Raw genomic sequence first — 19,019 nt, 5'->3', positions numbered from 1 at the left:
GCTTTGCAAAAACTGAATTTTGAATGCGACATTTACTTTATTTATTAGAATTAGCGAATTACAAACAGAAATTATCTTGGTGTTTTGTCTGGGAATCCGATTGAGATGCCACAAACAAACTTTCACAAGTTCAAAAGCATCAAACAGAGAAGGAAAATTTTATGTCATTCACATGTCTGCGTAGTTTTTTTTAGTATGTTTAATTTTTACAATATAATTAACATTTTATTTATAAAATCTTTAAATTAACTAGTATATAAATAAAGGGACTCATAAACTTCACGAGAGGATTGTAGAGATTTAATGGTAGTACGAAACAACATGACTAATTGGTTAGGGATATGGTTAGTTTTAGGATTAGAATTAGGATTAGTTAGGGTTTAGTAGAAAGATAAAAATGATTAAGTTAATTAATATATTAATGTTGGTATTCAAAAATATTAATACTCAATAATCTTAAACAAATACTAATATTTTATTTAAGATTTTCTTAATTATATTATATAAGTTTTAATAATAAGAGAATAATATTATAATCATTAAAAATTTATAAAGTAACTCATAAATTAGACACAAAATATTAATTGTAGAGATTTTATTCAACAAAAATAATTATGCAATATTATATACTAAAATATTATATTTAAATACTAAGACAGGTGAACATTATATTAATGCAAAATCAAGTTGTAATTCATACAAAGTTGCAATAAATTGAAAAAATTACTAATAATAAATATTAATACTCAAGAATCTCAAACAAATACTAATATTTTATGTAAACTTTTCTTAATTATATTATACTTAATGGGAGATTGTAGGGTTAGGATTGGAGACTTAGGATTAAGGCTGGTATTCAAAAATATTAATAAATAAAGGGATTCATACATTTAATGGGAGATTGTAGGGCTAAGATTAAGGTTAGTATTCAAAAATATTAATACTCAAGAATCTCAAACAAATACTAATATTTTATTTAAAATTTTCTTAATTATATTATATAAGTTTTAATAATAATAAAAATAATATTATAGTCATTAAAAATCTATAAAGTAATTCGTAAATTAGACACAAAATATTAATTGTAGAGATTTTATTCATCAAAAATAATTATGCAATATTATATACTAAAATATTATATTTAACTACTAAGACAAGTGAACATTATATTAATGTAAAATCAAATTATAATTTATATAAAGTTGCAATAAATTGAAAAAAGTACTAATAATAAATAATGTGTGTGTGTTTGCATTTAAATATTAATAATATGGTCAATATTTATCTTTTAACAAAAACTAATTATAATTACTAATTTCAGTTACAGATAAAGAAAAATATTAATTTAAACTTCCAATTTTTTCTTTGTAACTCATGATAAACATTTTACAATTATTTACACATTAATCTTTCAAAATTTAGTTTATTTTTTATATTCAAAATTCTGAGTTTGTTAAACTATAAATTAATTATATATACTATTGGAGGAGGTTTTCTATGATTAGACAAACACTAATAACATCTGAACCAACTAAAAAACCAATTAAGGGATCAACAACATTCTTTACTCAAAACCTTAAGGTAATGAGTTAATGGGTATTTCATCTTTATATACTGCTCTACTTTTTTATTTCTTTCCAATACGGGACTTGCACTCATACGGATTCCCAACTCATTGTTTATCGTACCAGTGTACTGCATTAATTTTAGCTGTCAAATAAGATTAACAGTATATGTTAAAATTTAGTAAACATTCAGAACAGTGTATTCAGAACATTTCTGATATTGGTCTTGCGTTCTTATCTTTTATTTATGCAATCACAGTCATTACTACATAAAGAACTTTGCTATATACCATCTAATTGAATTTTATTCCAAATACCAGAGTTATATCTCACATTATTTCTCAGGTCCAACACAAAAAAACGAACTTGTATACTATAACAAATTAACAGAGACTACATGAATCATATATTTTTGTTCAAAGCCAATGTCTCAGGACATAGATTTCCTCCACTTGTGGGGAGTCCTACTTTTCACCAAACTGGTTTTCATGTCCATTGACGTTTGCCTTCCAAACCTACTTTCTCTTTCAGCTTCCTCCTCCTCTTCTTCAATTCTCTCCACCCCTCCCACGTTTCTACCAAATGTAGGCATTCCAAGCCTCTTCCATTTGAATAAGCCCTTCTTCTTCACAGCCAACCTCTCCATCTGCACTTTCATGGCATTCAGCTGGTTTTGCAGCCTGTAAACATCTTCCTTCAGCTTCGTTATCTCCAGTTGCTGAGCATTCATTTCTCGCTTTGAAAGGCACCTTCCAGGTGGGTCATTTGGGCTCCTCAAGCTGAAGGAACCACTCCAATCTACTTGCCGGTTGAGTTTGGCTTGTTCAGAGAACAGCACCTGAATCACAGCTCTCACAGGCAACCTTTCATTTTGAGCTGTATGAAGTGAGGCCTCTGGTGTCAGTTTCCGGCTATCAAGCAGTCTGCACAGACCCTTCCTTTCTTGCTTTAACACACCTGGATGTGCCTACCACACATAACCAGAGTTCAGAGTTTCAAAATCACACTCTCACCACAAATAGTACAAGAAACAATAACTAGTAACATGCATGTCCCAATCCAGTACTGTCTAAAGTGGCGAAAAGGGTATCTGCATTTTTTTTAATGGTAAAATGAAGTTCTAAGCACAAATAGGACAAGTTTGTATTATTCAAATAACATGTGGGAAGACTAGTGCACCTTATGGCAAGTACATTGTCCTACTTGTACGTGACATGTTACCTAAATTTAAGAGACTGGTGCACCTTATGGCAAGTAATACATACACAGAACAACCAGAAGGAAATGCCAAGCTTTTAACATCTAAACTAGAAAAAGTTTCATGTTCTCAAGAGAGCATTAGTCACGTTCCATTTCAGTAAAGCATTTATATGTATCAGTGTGTGGCACAAGAGAAAAGCCAAATGTTGAAAAAAAATTATCAGTTATGATCTAGTGGCCCCACAAGACAGACATTTATGTTATTTCAGTTTCACTTCACCTATTCCCACTCGAAAGATAATCTCATGCCAGTGACAACAGAAGAATCATTTTTCTCCTTCCTCCTTGTCATCATTGTGTAAATTAAGAGACACGAATAACAAAAAAGAATCACCTCTAATGAATGAAAGAAGCAACAAAACTTATAGACTATTCCATGTGTTTTTCTGTTGTTTTCCAATTCAAATTGGAGTTTCACCTTGTCATTTCATATTGAAGTCTAATCCAAGCTTTTAATACATGGATGACTGAGGTGAAACTCCAATTCTAACAAGGGAACATTGCCAGAAGCACATAGAACTGTGTTTTGACCATCAAATAATTTGAAACTAAAATGAGAAGACATACTTTAAGGTAAGTGTCAATGGCTCGGTACAACCCATCATCCGTGGCTCTTGCGTGGTTGGGAAGAACTCCAGCAAGTGCATGGAACTCAGACAAGGACAGATTGGCGTCCACAGCAGCCTCAGCGAGGTAGCAATCAACCAGCTTGGCAACCTTAACCAAAGCAGCACCGTCACGGTCCATACTCATAAACCTCTTAACCAACCTGAGGACAAGCTCAACATCTAAGAGAGTTCCACACGTGTGGCTGAAGGAGGGTATCATGAGCTCTTTGAGAGAAGCTTGATCTAGCTGCGAGGAAATGCGGTCCTCAATCTCAGCTCTGTAAGTGGCATCAACCCGAACCATGTTGGCGGTTCTGAGAAGGCGAAGGAGGAAGTTGCATGGGACAGAATCCTTCTCAGGAGGCAGAACATTCACCAAGGTCTCCACAAAGAATCTCTTCTTCATCCATGAACTCGTGACGCTTTCGGGGGATTGGAATTGAGTGGTGACACCATTCTCAGAAGAGGCAGAGAGATCAGGGAGCCAAATGGAAGCATAATGAGTGATGATGGAACCAATCAAGTCTGCACGAATACCCTTCTGTTTGATGCTTGAAAGGGTCTTCACAAAGTAATCCATGTCAACGATGCATGCATCATCGAACCAACATTCCCAGGATCCAACAGTTGCCTCTGATTCTTCACAACACTGCTTCTTCATTTGCACTGCTCACACAACACTGCAGCTTTGCCATTCTATGCCACACAGTGTCTTGCTTATAATACACAACAAAAGTAATTACAACACGGCATCAAACTCGAAAAGGACTAGTTTGTTTTGTGTGTATCCTGTGTATTGCGTGTAGGATCTGGACTTGTTCCATTTACATGGGCAAAGGAAGGACATAAAAAACAAAATTTGGAGCATACTTGGTTACTTTATATGGCCACATTTACATCAGAGTATGTATGTAAGAAAGCGTGCGTTGGTATTGTGCATTGCAGTTGGCAATTGGCAGAGAGTGATGGAAAGTGAAGGAAATGGAAGCCTGAGAAGAGCCTATGTAAATGCCAAACTTTGTTTTTGCATCCCATGCTCGTGAACCCCCTAGCTATTTGTTGTTTTCGCACCAGACAAGTGTACCTCTGATTGTCGTGGACCATTTTCGATTTTATTGTACTATTTAAGAATAATTCACAATAACAAAATATAATCATTTTATTTAACCCAAAATTATTTGTTTGGACACGTGTGACTTTTCCATGACAAAACTCCACTGTTGCATGTAGTTGTGTTGCAACTTCTATGGAAGAGGTTTACTAGAGAGATATAACACAAATAAAATCTCTTCCCTTTTATATAGTATTCTAATTTTTTATTTCTACGTGAAATTTGAATTTAATCATATAAGAGATTAGGAGGTTTACTGGAGAGATATAACACTAATGAAATCTCTTCCCTTCTATATAGTATTCTAATTTTTCACTTATACGTGAAATTTGAATTTAACCACATAAAAGATTGACATCACCCTTTATCTAAAATCTTAAGACAATAAATTAATGCGACTTCATTGTACTCTACTTCTTATTCAATGTAAACTTAAACTCACACAACAAGTTCGACAAATGTTATTTGAATTGGGTTCCAAATGTACTTTTTTCGGCTTTCTCTTCATGCCCCATTGTAATTTCCGGCATTACTCTCATTATTAAAATTACCATTTTACTTTTTTGTAAAGGTGATTTTCAGATTATTTGTTTTGAAAATTTTCTGGAATAAGTTTTCTAAAATTTTCAAAACAAAATGTTTGGAATAAAATCTCTGAAACAGGATTTCCAGAACATGCTTTAGTAATGATGAGGGTAAAAGTGTGTTGAAAGCAGAGGCGGAAATGACAGCAGCCATAGAAATGGCATAGTGCAGTAAAGATGGCATTTTAATCCTTTTGCTATCAGTATGAGGTGCAGTTAGCAATCATGGGTGGTAGAGAATTTGTTGTTAGGATTAGCCAAAATCTAAAGATAATACAATACGATGCTTCCATTCCCAAACCATGAACTCATATATTCGAATCAAAGTTTACAAATGTGTTCATTCTTTCATTTCTTTTTATTTTTTTTAATGTACTACCAAATAGGAAAGCTTCATATTGAAGGAAGAAAATCATTTTATCTATGGGACAAAAGTAACAATAAGGAGACTACAAAAAAGAAATTGAGAATCAAACTCATTAGAAAATGACCTACAACTAATAGTTTGAGCTGACTCCTCCTGCTTCTTTGCCATTCAATGAAGTTTAAGCTTTAAACATTGCGAGGAGTTGATTCAATTCAATGTACTTGAGGAGTCACCACCAGCTGTTGGATTCAACAGTGGAACACCTGCAAGAGAACCATTTCCATCTTCATCCTTAGCCACCACTGGTATCTTGACAGCAGCTGCTCTTTCCATCTCTTTCTCAAGCTCTTCTTCTCTACGCAAAGCTGAAAACTGGGAATCAAGAGACTTGGCTGCTGATAACCAGGCAAGAACAATCACCAGAAGCACCCCTCCCAGATATGGAGTTGAATTAGCAAGTGAACCAAAACTTAAGATCATGAACTGCTGAATTAGAGCTCCACCAGATTTCCCCAATGGGTTGCACACTACATCAATGGCTGCCTTCCCCTTCACCTACAACCAAAGGAATTCAGTACAAGTCAAATTACAAGTAGATGCAGCTGCAACATTCCCATGAGAAAAGTTCATCTCTGATCATAAAATCCATAAATAGATTATCATGATCAAATTTGACTTGAACAAACTTCACCGTATGTATATATGATTGAATGGTCAAGTTTGCACAAATATGATTACAGCAGATAAGGATATATTCAACTAAGGAGTAAAGACCATTAACTTAAAAAAATCCTGATTTAACTCTAAAAAGTGTGTGTATGTGTGGAAGTTGCATGATGATTTTGCAAAAATATGATTGTTAAGGATAAAAATCTAAACCTTGGTATCCTCATCCAAGGGTATGTAGGCCATTTCTTTGCAGGGATCGAATAAACTGTACTTAGCACTCTTGCTGAATATGTTCTGCAATGCACCCACGTATACAGCAGCTAGCAGTGGAGTCATTCCCAAATTTGCAATAACAGGAGCAATTGGGCCGCCAAATAATATGAGAGAGAAGAAACCAACTCCTGTTAAAAGCAGAACAGTGGGGGTGATCTTGGCAGCAACTCCCCATCCATATTTGTCAAAGATAAATTGGCTTAAAAGCATCATTGTGAATGTAGCAATTCCAGTTGCAGTTGAAAAGTCTCCCATGAAAGATGAGTACTCATTGGGGCTAGGAAACTGCACAAATTGCAGAGTTTGAGAAAGAGCAGAGTGCAATGTCCAGTAGTAAAACCAAAGGCAACAAAGGTTTACATTACCTGAGCTTTGAGCTTTGATTTCCACGTAACTTCAACAAGATTAATGCTAATTCCATATGCAACCACTAAAGTGGCAAGATCCCTTATGTATTTTGAAGACACCAAAAATTTTATGCTCTCCATTGTTCCCATTTTGGGCTTCTCCTGGAAGAAAAATCAATAACAAGGTAAACTGTTAGTTATTATTCCAATTATTAGTAAAGAAATGGAACAGGATTCATATTTTCCAACACATTTAAAATAATGGGGATAGCACCAAATAACTTGGATAATTTAACAGTCATAGAAATGAATCAATCATACTACAATCATCTTAATATCATGTTGAGGAATGATATATTACTTATTTAATTTGCTTTCAGTTGTCTCGTCAACTATATAGTAGGCTAAAGAATAAACAAAAAATGGAATCATTTGAAACAGTAGAGTGGACATGCTTCAACCTGCCTCTAAGGTAGAAAAAATATATGCATAACAGTATATCTGTCTTGAAAAAAACTACCTTCTTCTTCTTGCTACGTGTAGGAAGTGGAACATAGTTATTCACCCACCAATATATTAAACAGATTGCGAGTCCCATGCCCACAACTATGCTCATCATTCCTTTTAGAGAGATGGCCCAACCATCAACTCCAGGACCTAAATTCTTCCTAAGATTAGAAAAGTATTTCACTGTTCTACCAGAGAACACAAGGGCTACATTGGCACCAAGTCCAAATAAAGGATAGAACCGTTTTGCTTCCTCAACAGTTGTTATCTGCACAAAAGAAAAAGAAGTTTAAAATCAACATTAGCATTATACTTCACAAAGCATCATATTCATCTTTATACCTTGTATTCAGTTTATACTAATTTGCATGAAGTGATTCAAAATGGAAAACATGTTTCAGACATAACATTAGAGGATTCGACACCTTCTCCTGTCATCACATGATTAGCATCTTATCCTGATAAGATAAGATTTATATGCATATTATCACAAATGAAACAAAACTTAACAATAATGAATTCACAAGCAAAAATTGATAGCAACATGCATGTGACTCATCAAAAGCAGAGCGGCTAAGCTATAGAGAAAGAGGCAGAATACAAATGAATATGACCAAAACCAATAGATGAAAAGTCAAAAAAGAAAATCTAACAATAAGCAATCATGATGATGATGATGATATCAAGAAGCATGTTAAGGACACCAGAATTAAAAATGATAAGATGACAATGACAACAACACATGCTATAACAAAAATCAAGCCACAAAACAAAAATCATTTAATAAAGCAGGCTCAAAGTTCAAACAATGAAACAACCTGATTGGCAAATCCCCAAAACAGCACCGAAATGACTACACTCCCCCACAATTCAGCCATGACATAGAACAAACAAAAGCTCCATATCCTCATAATTGCAAGAGGACCAAGAAACCGAGGACCAAGGATATTAAGAAGCTTATCCGCAAACGCCTCCGGGTGGATATGATTGCTGAGAGGGTACAGAACAAAACCAAATGCCCCAAAGAAGGCAATGAAGGGAAGGATTATAGAGTAAAAAAGAGCTTGTTTGGACAACACATTAGCCAACTTAGTGTACAACAACATGAAGCCAATAGCCATGGGAAGGTTGACCCAAGTTTTGAGAAACGGTATAATCTCAGCACTGCTTCCTTTGGCCGTCACAACCAACACATCCTTTGTGTCTCTCAAGATGGTGTAGTTGAAGAGGATACAGAAGAACATCATCCCCAGAGGCACAATCTTCTTCAAGGTGGCAACTTCAACACCAAAAATCTTGGGTTTCTCAGTTTCTGATTCCCCAAAGGAGGCTGCAGCTGCGGAAGCCTCAGCCCTGCACAAGAATAAATTTTGATTTTTGTCCCTATGGGCAAAGACATTGGGTTTTGGTGAGAGTTTTTGGAACCCATTGAAGGAAGGAGAAGATGCAGCAAGGATTTTTGGCTTGGGTGAGAAAAGCCTGAGCCTTAAACCTTGGGAGGGGTGTAAAAGTGAAACCTTGTTAATGGGGTTTGTGGGGAGAGAGAGAAGGCCTCTGGTTTGAAGAACAACGTCCATGACTCTCTCTCTCTCTCACTCACTCAGTTCCCTTGGTGAGTTGAAGAAAGAACCAGAGAGAGGGATAAACAGAGATAAGGTGGCTGCAGTGGAGAGTAGAGAATAACAAGTTTATATATATATCCTTGGAGGAACGAAAGGGCCGCAGATACTAATAAAATATCTTTTCTCGATTGTCTGATGAAGACAACAAAAGTAAAATACAACGTTAGATTTTTGTGTGCAAATGGAAAATAACAATGGATTGGTTAAATTGAGTATGTGTGGTAACAAACTGTAACGAGTGTTGAATGAAAATTGCATGGGAAAAGGTCAGAGAATGGAACAAAAAGGAGCATTCATAGGATCTTCCTGTGGAAATGTTACCAAGTTTATCAAAACTCAGCCTAATTTCTTTTCTTTTCTTTATTTTTCACATTCAAAAATCACAGTATAGTTCTATTTACAGAGATAAAAAAACATTATTTGCAATTATTTAAATGTATCATGATACTGTTTCAGCTTCATTTTTCATGAAATAAAATTTGAGCAAAAATATATTTGCCATGAGAACATATATTTAGGATAATTAAAGTAGTTTATAAGGTATTGATACAACTTTGAGAGTGATGGATAATTGTTGATTGGAAGTAAACGTGGAATTGAGTCACAGCCTTATTATTATATTCTGTTTATAAAGGTACCTTTGTATGGGAAAAGAAACCGTTCAAAGCAGATTACTATATTTTAAGAAAACATAGGCATGGAAGCTTCCAGTTATCTACGAAGATATCACCATATTTAATAATCATATAGTAAAGAACAAGACTATTCTTAAAATAAGATATTAAATCGAATAACTATATAAAAAGAGTTGAGCTTCATACCATTTAACTTTATATGTATCTCACCTTTTTTAAAAATATTTATACTAAATAATATATACATTTTGTTTTGAAGTCGAGGTTAAGTTTATTTTTTATGATTTCGAAATTCTAAATTCAAGTCTTGAATTTTTTTTGTAATTAATTATCTGAATATCACAAATTTGTGTTTACAGGTTTTGGGATAGATTTTTAATTAGTGTTAACCTTAAGGTACAAACAGTAATAATTTAACTTAAAATTAATGTAATTATTCTTAATATTAATTCAGTTTTAAATTTGATCAATCAATTTATCTCTTATTAATATGAAATCATAAACGGATAAACTCCTTGATTCTTTGACTAACTGAACAAAAATACTATATGTAACATCCCAAATTCTCACATTAATGTAACAACCCAACTTTTTACATTAATGTAACATCCCAAATTTTCACACTTGATAATTAACATTACATTTACGGTAACATTCCGTAATCTCACCCTTTAAAATTTCTTAGTTAATATAAGTCTATACATGTAAAAAGATTCTAATTATAGTTCTTCTACTCCTCCCTTTCCTTGGCACTATGTGAGGCGACATTCCTTCATCTGCTCCCGTATAACGAATTATACGATCATCGCACATACCCAAACACAAAACACAAACAAGTAGGGTGAGCTAACATGCAACAAATCATTTATAAGACATGCATAATTACTTCGATACAAACATCAAACATCATATAATAATTATGTCAGACACCCTCATACCATCGTACCACAATTCCTATTGAACACTCGTCCCACAATACCCAATAAACACCAAAATACCCAATAAACACCAAAATACCCAATAGACACTCATTCCATAATACCCAATAAACACTCATTGAACACTCGTCCCACAATACCCAATAAACACCAAAATACCCAATAAACACCACTATACCCAATAGACACTCATTCCACAATACCCAATAGGCACTTATCCCAACGATATTCAATAGGCACTTATCCCAACGATATTCCATAGGCACTTATCCCAACGATATGTTGATGAGCGATACAACGGAAGGTTTTTCACTTGTGATGTCATTCTTAGTCCCCTCACTATGTCCAAAACCGGCACATAGACCAGGACATTCTGCCCTCCATACCATTCATAATGTTAGTCCCCTCACTATGTCCTAAACCGGCACATAGACCAGGACATTCTGCCCCCCATACCATTCACAAGGTTAGTCCCCTCACTATGTCCTAAACCGGCACATAGACCAGGACCTCCTACCCCTCTCACCACATAATTCATCATTCTCTACTTGAGACTGAATGATTATTAGAGTATCAGGATAACCTCCAACTTCATGACCCTCAACATCAACATATACGCACATACCATGACATTACAGAATCTCTCCACTAAACTCATACCATGCTCACATTCCTTAACTCATATTATACCATTACGAAATCTACCCATAATCCTCATACACATACCATGACATTACAGAATCTCTCCGCGAGACTCATACCATACTCACATTCCTCGACTCATATTATACCCTTACGACATTTCCCCGTAATACTCATACATGTTCATATGCATAAATTCAAATCAAATAAACTTCAATCATTTCAGAAATCATACAAACTGAATATATTCCAACAAGATATATTACATGATAATTTAACAGTACATAATCTGTACACAAGATTTAAGTTAAAAACCTGTCGAGTAGACTTCCAGGAAAGAGAGGTGTGTCACAATGGACAACTTAAGTACCAAGTCTTTCCTTAGCCAAAGTGTTCCTCAACTAGTTTTTAACAAATTTCTTATTAACAGATTCAAAACAACAGCATATAATATTTACACCGAATATCAATATAGATAAACATACAGTAAGCATTAACAATATTCATACATAATTTCAAGACATGAATAGTAATAAAACAGTACTAAATCATAATATAAAAGCTTAGAAAAGTTAGCTCCCCTACCTCTATTCCAGACTTAATCTCCTGCTCCGAATTTGTTTCCCCGAAAACTCTTCAGAACCTCTACTCTTCTTGCAACTAAAAATTTCTCCCTAATTATTTCTTCTGTATTTCTCAAGCTCTCACTTGATTCCTCTTCTCTTGGTGCAAAATACCCTTCCCTCCCATGGCTATTTATAGTAAAAAAAATTTACTATTCCTTAATATTTTAATATTATTTATTATTTTAATATTATTTAAAAATAATATTTCAATCATTTTCTCACCATGATCCTAATTTCTACCTACTACTTACTTCCATGCTAAGGAATCCAAATGCTGAAAATTTATTTTTACTATTTACTTTTTACTATTTACTATTTACTTTTTACTATTTACTATTCACTATTCACTTTTTACTATTCGATTTTCTTAAAAAAAATACTAAATAAGTTATCAAAAATTTTAACCTCTCCTTATAAAATTACTATAATTTTATATCCAAAATTTATATTTTTCTATCCATTAAAATTATTATTACTAATAAAATACTAAAATTTACTATAAATATATTTTTTTTTCATGGGTCTTACACTATACACATTTATTATGTAACTTGACTTAATAAGTTATGTAAAAAAAATACTTGATGTCTACATTAAAATAGAATGCTCATTTCCTTTCGTATTGTTTTCATTTTCTCTTAACTTTAAACTCTAACTTAAATTTAAAAAGTGTCATTTTATTTTTAAAGTGTGTGCTAAATTAAGTTTACCAATTAACACGTTTTAATGTAGGACGTGAAAGGTAATGCAATTAAAAGAAAAATGTGATTCTTTCAAAAGCCTATATGATGTCTGATACTTTCCTTGTAGATTGGGTCATTATTAGTTGGGCCTTGGCCTTACTCTGTAGAATTTGGGCCCTGTAAGTTGGATCTTAACATGACATATATAGTAAAGTTTCTTTATGTACCTCGCTTTTTTCTTTCCACATTCCAAAAAACTCATAAAGCTCAAATTATTCTTCATTAAAATGATAATAAAAAGATAAAATTTATTCCTACATCTCAAATTTATTTTTTTATACTTTATTACACTAAAAATAAAATATGTCACTATTTCTTATTATGGATTGACTATTTATAGAAAAGCAAGATATAGACTTTGAGAAAATAAAAATGTTGGTGTCACGAAGATGTGTAGGGTTATGATTGCTGATTTTCAATGAAATTGCATGCAAGAAAAGCTAAGAGAAAAGGGAGAAAATATAGACATTGAGACAAAGACATGAGCCATTTTGTTGGCTTAAAAAAGCTATATTCAATTGGCTTAGAGATGGAGATTGAACTCCATGTCTAATTGGGGTAGACAAACAAATAATTATGGGTGGACCAAACTTAGGTGAAATATCCAACCTTGGTGGAAGAGGAAGTTGAAAGATTCTTTGCATAGAAGTTCCAATAACAAGAAGCTTCACCCTTAGTATCTTCATGAGAAATCTATAAGCAATGGATATAGATATTGATTGCACCGTTTATAGAATATAAAGTTTGGTAAATAATTTGAAACTATGACAGAAATAAAGCCCCATGAGAAGTTTAACTTCAAGTTTTTGTGACACATTTTTGGAAATTTAGGAATTATGATATATTAAATGTAACACAACAGTTTCATATATCTTGAAGTATGTTGGGAGGAGAAAATCTATTCTATTATTTAAAGAAGTGTAAATAAATTATATCTTATGAACTCACTTACTTAAAAGTTTGTTATATAAAAGATATTTAAGAATGGTTGTAGATTATTTATGAACGAAAATTTCACATCATTTAAGGGAATTTAACACGCCTTATAATAATATTAAAATACTTCTGAACCAAACTTTTAATAAATAATTATTTTCAATTGTGGCCACAGTTTAACACACTTCAACAGACTTATACCCAAACCCGAAAAACATTAATGCTTAGTTTAATTATTCACCCAACCACATGAGCTTTTGTTCCTTACACAGGCTTGTTTGGTAGAATTAAAATATATATATATATATATATATATATATATATATATATATATATATATATATATATATATTGTTTTAGTGAAATAAAAGAAAATTATACTCTAAAAAATTTGTGCATTATTGTTAAATAAATTTGTTCATTATTCTTTATAAATATTAATAATATGTTTTTATTTATCAATTTTTATACATTGGGTACATTAACTATGTGTTTGTGAGACTATATATTAAGTTAGTTCAGTAGAAACATTTGTTTTTTCTTTTATGTATTCTATGTATTTGTTTTTTTTTATTTTCTTTGTGGTGTATAAATTGGAAAGTGTATAAATTGGAAAGTGAGATATATAACATAAGATTGTTATTGGATCAAAATATTGTAATTTTAGAACAAATTTTGAGTGTTAAAATACTATTATTCTATAAGTAAAAATTGACTGATAAAAAATTATCCCCTCTGTCTAACAAATTCGTACATTGGATTCTGAATTAGGAAAATAATAAGACATTGTATACTTTTTCATTTTCACAACTAAATAATTCCACAGGAACTAACACCAACAAAATAAAAAAATTAAAAATATATATAAGTAAAATGTTCCAAATGTCAAACCCTATATGATGGGTTAAATCTACTTCAGTTATTAAAATAGGCTTAATTTTAGCCGGAAAAGAGATTATGACTCGTGAAATTAAATTAAAGTTTGAAAAACAAATAAACTACAGTTTTTTCTAACTTACAATGTCTTCATACACATAATTTATCATCAAATGGGCAATGTTGAGATGTATAATCTTTGTCATCTTCTATAACTCCTGTTTTTCAACATCGTCATCACTAAATACAAGAACAAATTTGACTTTTCTATGGTGACAAAACCCTATAAAAAATTTACAAGGACAAGGTGAATATTTTGAAGGTCTTATAATAATTTAAAAATAAAACTAAAAAAATGAACAAAATGAGGCACATCATTATTTCCTGAACAAGATAAAGTTGGTCTGGACTTAGTGTTGGAATTGTTTAATTGTTTGTGTCTTTAGTAACAACATTATTATGAAGAATATTTCAATAATATAACGGGTTCGAAGCACAACAATCCAAAGAGGTTGGAGTAGGCAGATTTAAAGCCTATGACAATAAGGGACCACATATGTATATGTTATGCATGCCAACACAAATGTTCTAATTTTCTTATGCTTACCTTCATAAGGGAAAAAGAGAACAAAGATTAGCAACAGTTGGAAAATGTTTTAAGGTTTGCATCATTGTTTCATTGTTTGCATACAATAATGTAATGGACAGAGATCCTTCTATGTTGTTTGCACAATTTGTTGCTTGAGACAGGGATTGTTCCACACTTTATCTATCTGTCTTGGTATATATTTATATTGATAATTAGATTATAGCAACTGTGGTGGAAGAACAACTCAGTGTTGTTTGTATGTTTCTTTAATTACATGTTAAATTATTTTTTTCAGTTTGAAAGTTTGAGCATTGGGAGTTGAAAAAACATGGAGAGTTGAAAAACAAACTTTCTGACACTAGCTTAAATTTGTGTATAGTACTTTGTTGACTTTTATTCTCTGTCTTTTGAAACAATTTATAATTTGTAGTTCTGTCAAATTTGCGTGATTTCAGGAGATTTAGAATAATCTAACATTGTAAAATGTAGAAATTAATCTGAGCTTAATTTTTATTTACTCATAGTTATACCAATCAATAAAGTTTATATATATAGTTTTAGCATAGACAAAGAAAGTATGAAATGACCCCATGTAATCAACAAAATCAACTCATGCTGTCTAAAGTACTTAGATTTACTTTAATAATTGAGAGAGTGAGAAATTCAACACGAATTTATATTAATTAAAAATATATATAGGACTATATTGTAAATTTAAAAGAAATGCAAAATTAATATTCATTTCATCGTATATTTGAAAATAAATAATCTTAATATAAGGTTAACACTGTATATAATACTATTTGTTAAATTTAAAAAAATATAATTATTTCAAATATGTTCAATTTTTAATTTATCAAATTCATCACAATTCATTTAAGTATCAGACTTAATTATATATATATATATATATATATATATATATATATATATATATATAAATAAAGAAATTATAAAAATTCTTAAGACATACTTTCTTATATACTCACTAAAACAAGTACTTTTAATATCATGTTTTCATTTAAAAATATTTTATGGACATAAAACGATTTCCACACAATTCCTATTTTATCAATCACACAATTAAAAACTTGATTATTCTTCTTGCTTAGTCACTCTTGTTTAAAATATTGTCCTGTAAAATTGTTAAACTTACACGAGGAGAGGAGGGAATCTATTGATTAATGTGACATCATTTCATATTCGATACAATAGGCTAAGACTTATATGTATCATGTGGTTTTTTAAATTTAATAATAATAAAAAAAAAAGATATGATACAAAAGTTAACTAAATTTTAATATATATATATATATATATATATATAATTTATTAAGTCAGTTTTATTCTTGTTAAGTTATCTGTTAGATATAAAGTATACTACTCATTAGAAAAATAAAAAGACAATATATTATAAATGTTTGAAAAACTTAAAACCAAAAGAAATATTAAATTTAGAAACTTAGACAGAGTATTAATTGGTTAGGTATTTATTTTTGAAAGAAAACTCCATTAGATTTTAAAATGAGAACCTATTATATATTAAGAATCTAAAACATAGGAGCAAGACTTATTCCTACCCAATTAGATCTTTTAAGCATAACTGTGCAAGAAACTAGTTGTTGGTGTTGTCTGACCTTAAGTTATAATTTTATGTTAATACTTACCAACAGTAACTAAAAGTACTGAGAAAAAGTAAAAATAAATAATATCTTTAAAAACAATTTAGAGAGAAAAAAGTAAGAAATTTTAAATAATCATTCTTTACCTATTTGCAAAGTTAAAAATTATATTAAAAATGTTCTAAATAAAAAAAAAAAACAGGCAGTTAAGAAATGAACACTGAGCTTACAAAACCTATGAGTACAGTGCTGTCATAGCCTATGAAGAAAGTAAAAGGTAACACTTGTGGTATTCCATTCATTCTCCAATATGTATGAAAATAAAGTGACATAAACATTTGTGTCGTGTTGTTGTGAATGTGATTACTTTGTTTTGATAACACGGTGGGGCCGCACCGCACCGCACAACAATTTCTTTGGACTCTTTCAAAATAAAAATCAATTTTCAAATAAAATTAAGAAACATTCTAATTGATGAATATAATTAAGAAATATTCCTTATATAATGTCTTATTTTTTAATTTTAATTATAAATAAATTAAAATTTACTCTTACTTTATTAAAAATTAATAATTATAACTTTTAGGGATAATTTTATTCTACCCAAAGAAAAGTGACTGATTAAAGAGTGATTGGAATAATGAACATCTGAAATCGTAGACAATTTTTTGAAGTGCCCTGTTGTCCATTCCCATTATAAAAGTAGATTGAGGCACCCTTTTGTCTTATGGTGTGATGTGAAGAAATATCCAAAATCTTTTTGATGACCTCAGCCGTGCAATTAGCCCTGCTGCAAACCTATTCTCGCTTTTTCTTCCATTTTCATACATAATGATCCTTTAACAATAGTTTTTTATAATATTTTAACATTATTTATGTTTCTTAGTTTAAAATTTCTATATAATCAATAATAATTTATATAATCAATAATAATAATCATAAATATTAATATATATCAATTATTCATGTAAATAATATTAAAATGTTATTAAAATATATTATATTTCATATTTTCATTCTCATAAGTTTGTGACTGATAAAATAAATTTGATAAAAGAAATATTTTAATAAATAACATGCAAGTGTATAAAATTATTATTATATAATTAAATACTCATTTAAATTAATTAATCACATTAACATCTCATATTAATAGAATTACAACACGCATTAAAATATTACATAATTAACATTAACACTAAACAACAATATAAACATATGTTATGTGTTACAATCCTCCATAAAAGATTTATATAAAATTTGATTCAAGGAGGATAAAATGTATCAAATACAAAAGAATTATATATTCATTTGTAACTTTCACTTTCCATCAATCCCATAAACAATCTCAACAGTTATCTATTATTGCTATTTTCTCTTTATTTATATCATGTGACAATAGATGAATAAATGATAGATAATAACGACTAACATGGTAAATTAATAAAATTATAATATACGTAAGTATCTCATGACTACAAAATAGTAGATATTTACTTTGAACTACTTAGAATTACATAAAAAAACTCCACAAAAATTACATATAATCAAGAAAAAAATGACTAAATTAAAAAGAAAATCATTCTATTCATACTTTTGATCGATTAATTAAGTTGTTCTTTACCCTATATATTAACATAGACTCAAATATTCAAAGAAAAAAAATTGAAGTCTGAATCTTAAAAAAATAACAACAAAGTATTAAAAAGACATTTTAATAATATAATGATTACTAGATGATGAAATTCGACTAATATAAAATTGCATTTATAATTTAATCTTTAATAGTAAATCATAATTTAGACAAATGTCATTTATAAAATCATTATTATTCTTAAACTACTTTTTAGATCACACGATGATATTAGCATGATATATAATGACTTAGTAGTTTTTATCACAGAGTTACGTATGTTAAATATTTACTTTAAATCTTATTAAATTTGTAACTATGTAATTTATATTCAGACTTATTGGAAAAATAATATTTTTTATGTTGATTTCTTCATGTAGAAGTTAAAAGACGTCGTAGTATATTAAAGATATTTTCCTAACTTTATAAAAAAAACGTTGGTTTACTTATTTTAAATTTAAGAATGTATAATGGAGGGTTCAAATCCGATGAAAGGCTTTTGTGGTCATATTTTCTTGAATTCAATCCTGCAAATTTTACATGCAAAATTTATATACATCTATGAAAAGTTGCTATGATTTTCTCTTTTTCCTTTTCTTTTTCTTTAACTTTTTTCTCTTTTTTCTCATACATTAAAAAGAATTTGAAGAAAGAAAAAAAATCATTATAGTTACGGGAAAGGATTAGGAAAAAGTATATTATCTTAAATTTTTAGTTTCTTACCATCTTTCTTTTTATTTTTCTTTAAAATTTTGTAACATGCATTTGCATTTATCAAAATTAAATTTTACATTTTAAAAACTAAGATAGTAGTTCAAAATTAATCAATTAGATTCTTCATTAATGTAAGTCTTATTTAATATATA

General features: G+C 30.4%; 2 protein-coding genes across 2 annotated transcripts; both read right to left on the bottom strand.

The window, feature by feature from the left end:
* Nucleotides 1-1,765: 1,765 nt before the first annotated feature.
* LOC108333157 (root phototropism protein 3) lies at nucleotides 1,766-4,374 on the bottom strand. Its single transcript, XM_017568509.2, has 2 exons — nucleotides 3,393-4,374; nucleotides 1,766-2,532 (listed from the first exon to the last, which is right to left on the bottom strand). Exons 1-2 carry the CDS (start codon nucleotides 4,092-4,094, stop codon nucleotides 1,996-1,998), a joined length of 1,239 nt encoding a protein of 412 aa, XP_017423998.1. The 5' UTR covers nucleotides 4,095-4,374; the 3' UTR covers nucleotides 1,766-1,995.
* A 1,152-nt stretch (nucleotides 4,375-5,526) lies between these two features.
* LOC108334475 (ADP,ATP carrier protein 1, chloroplastic) lies at nucleotides 5,527-8,988 on the bottom strand. The gene is made up of 5 exons (XM_017570338.2): nucleotides 8,110-8,988; nucleotides 7,305-7,559; nucleotides 6,803-6,946; nucleotides 6,375-6,722; nucleotides 5,527-6,050 (listed from the first exon to the last, which is right to left on the bottom strand). The coding sequence occupies exons 1-5, from the start codon at nucleotides 8,866-8,868 to the stop codon at nucleotides 5,703-5,705; spliced, it is 1,854 nt and encodes a 617-aa protein (XP_017425827.1). The 5' UTR covers nucleotides 8,869-8,988; the 3' UTR covers nucleotides 5,527-5,702.
* Between the last annotated feature and the right edge of the window lie 10,031 nt (nucleotides 8,989-19,019).

The sequence above is a fragment of the Vigna angularis genome, chromosome 11 (genome assembly GCF_016808095.1).
Source record: "Vigna angularis cultivar LongXiaoDou No.4 chromosome 11, ASM1680809v1, whole genome shotgun sequence".
Taxonomy (NCBI): domain Eukaryota; kingdom Viridiplantae; phylum Streptophyta; class Magnoliopsida; order Fabales; family Fabaceae; genus Vigna; species Vigna angularis.
The sequence above is the reverse complement of the archived record's forward strand: the minus strand, read 5'-3'. Positions and strand labels throughout refer to the sequence as shown.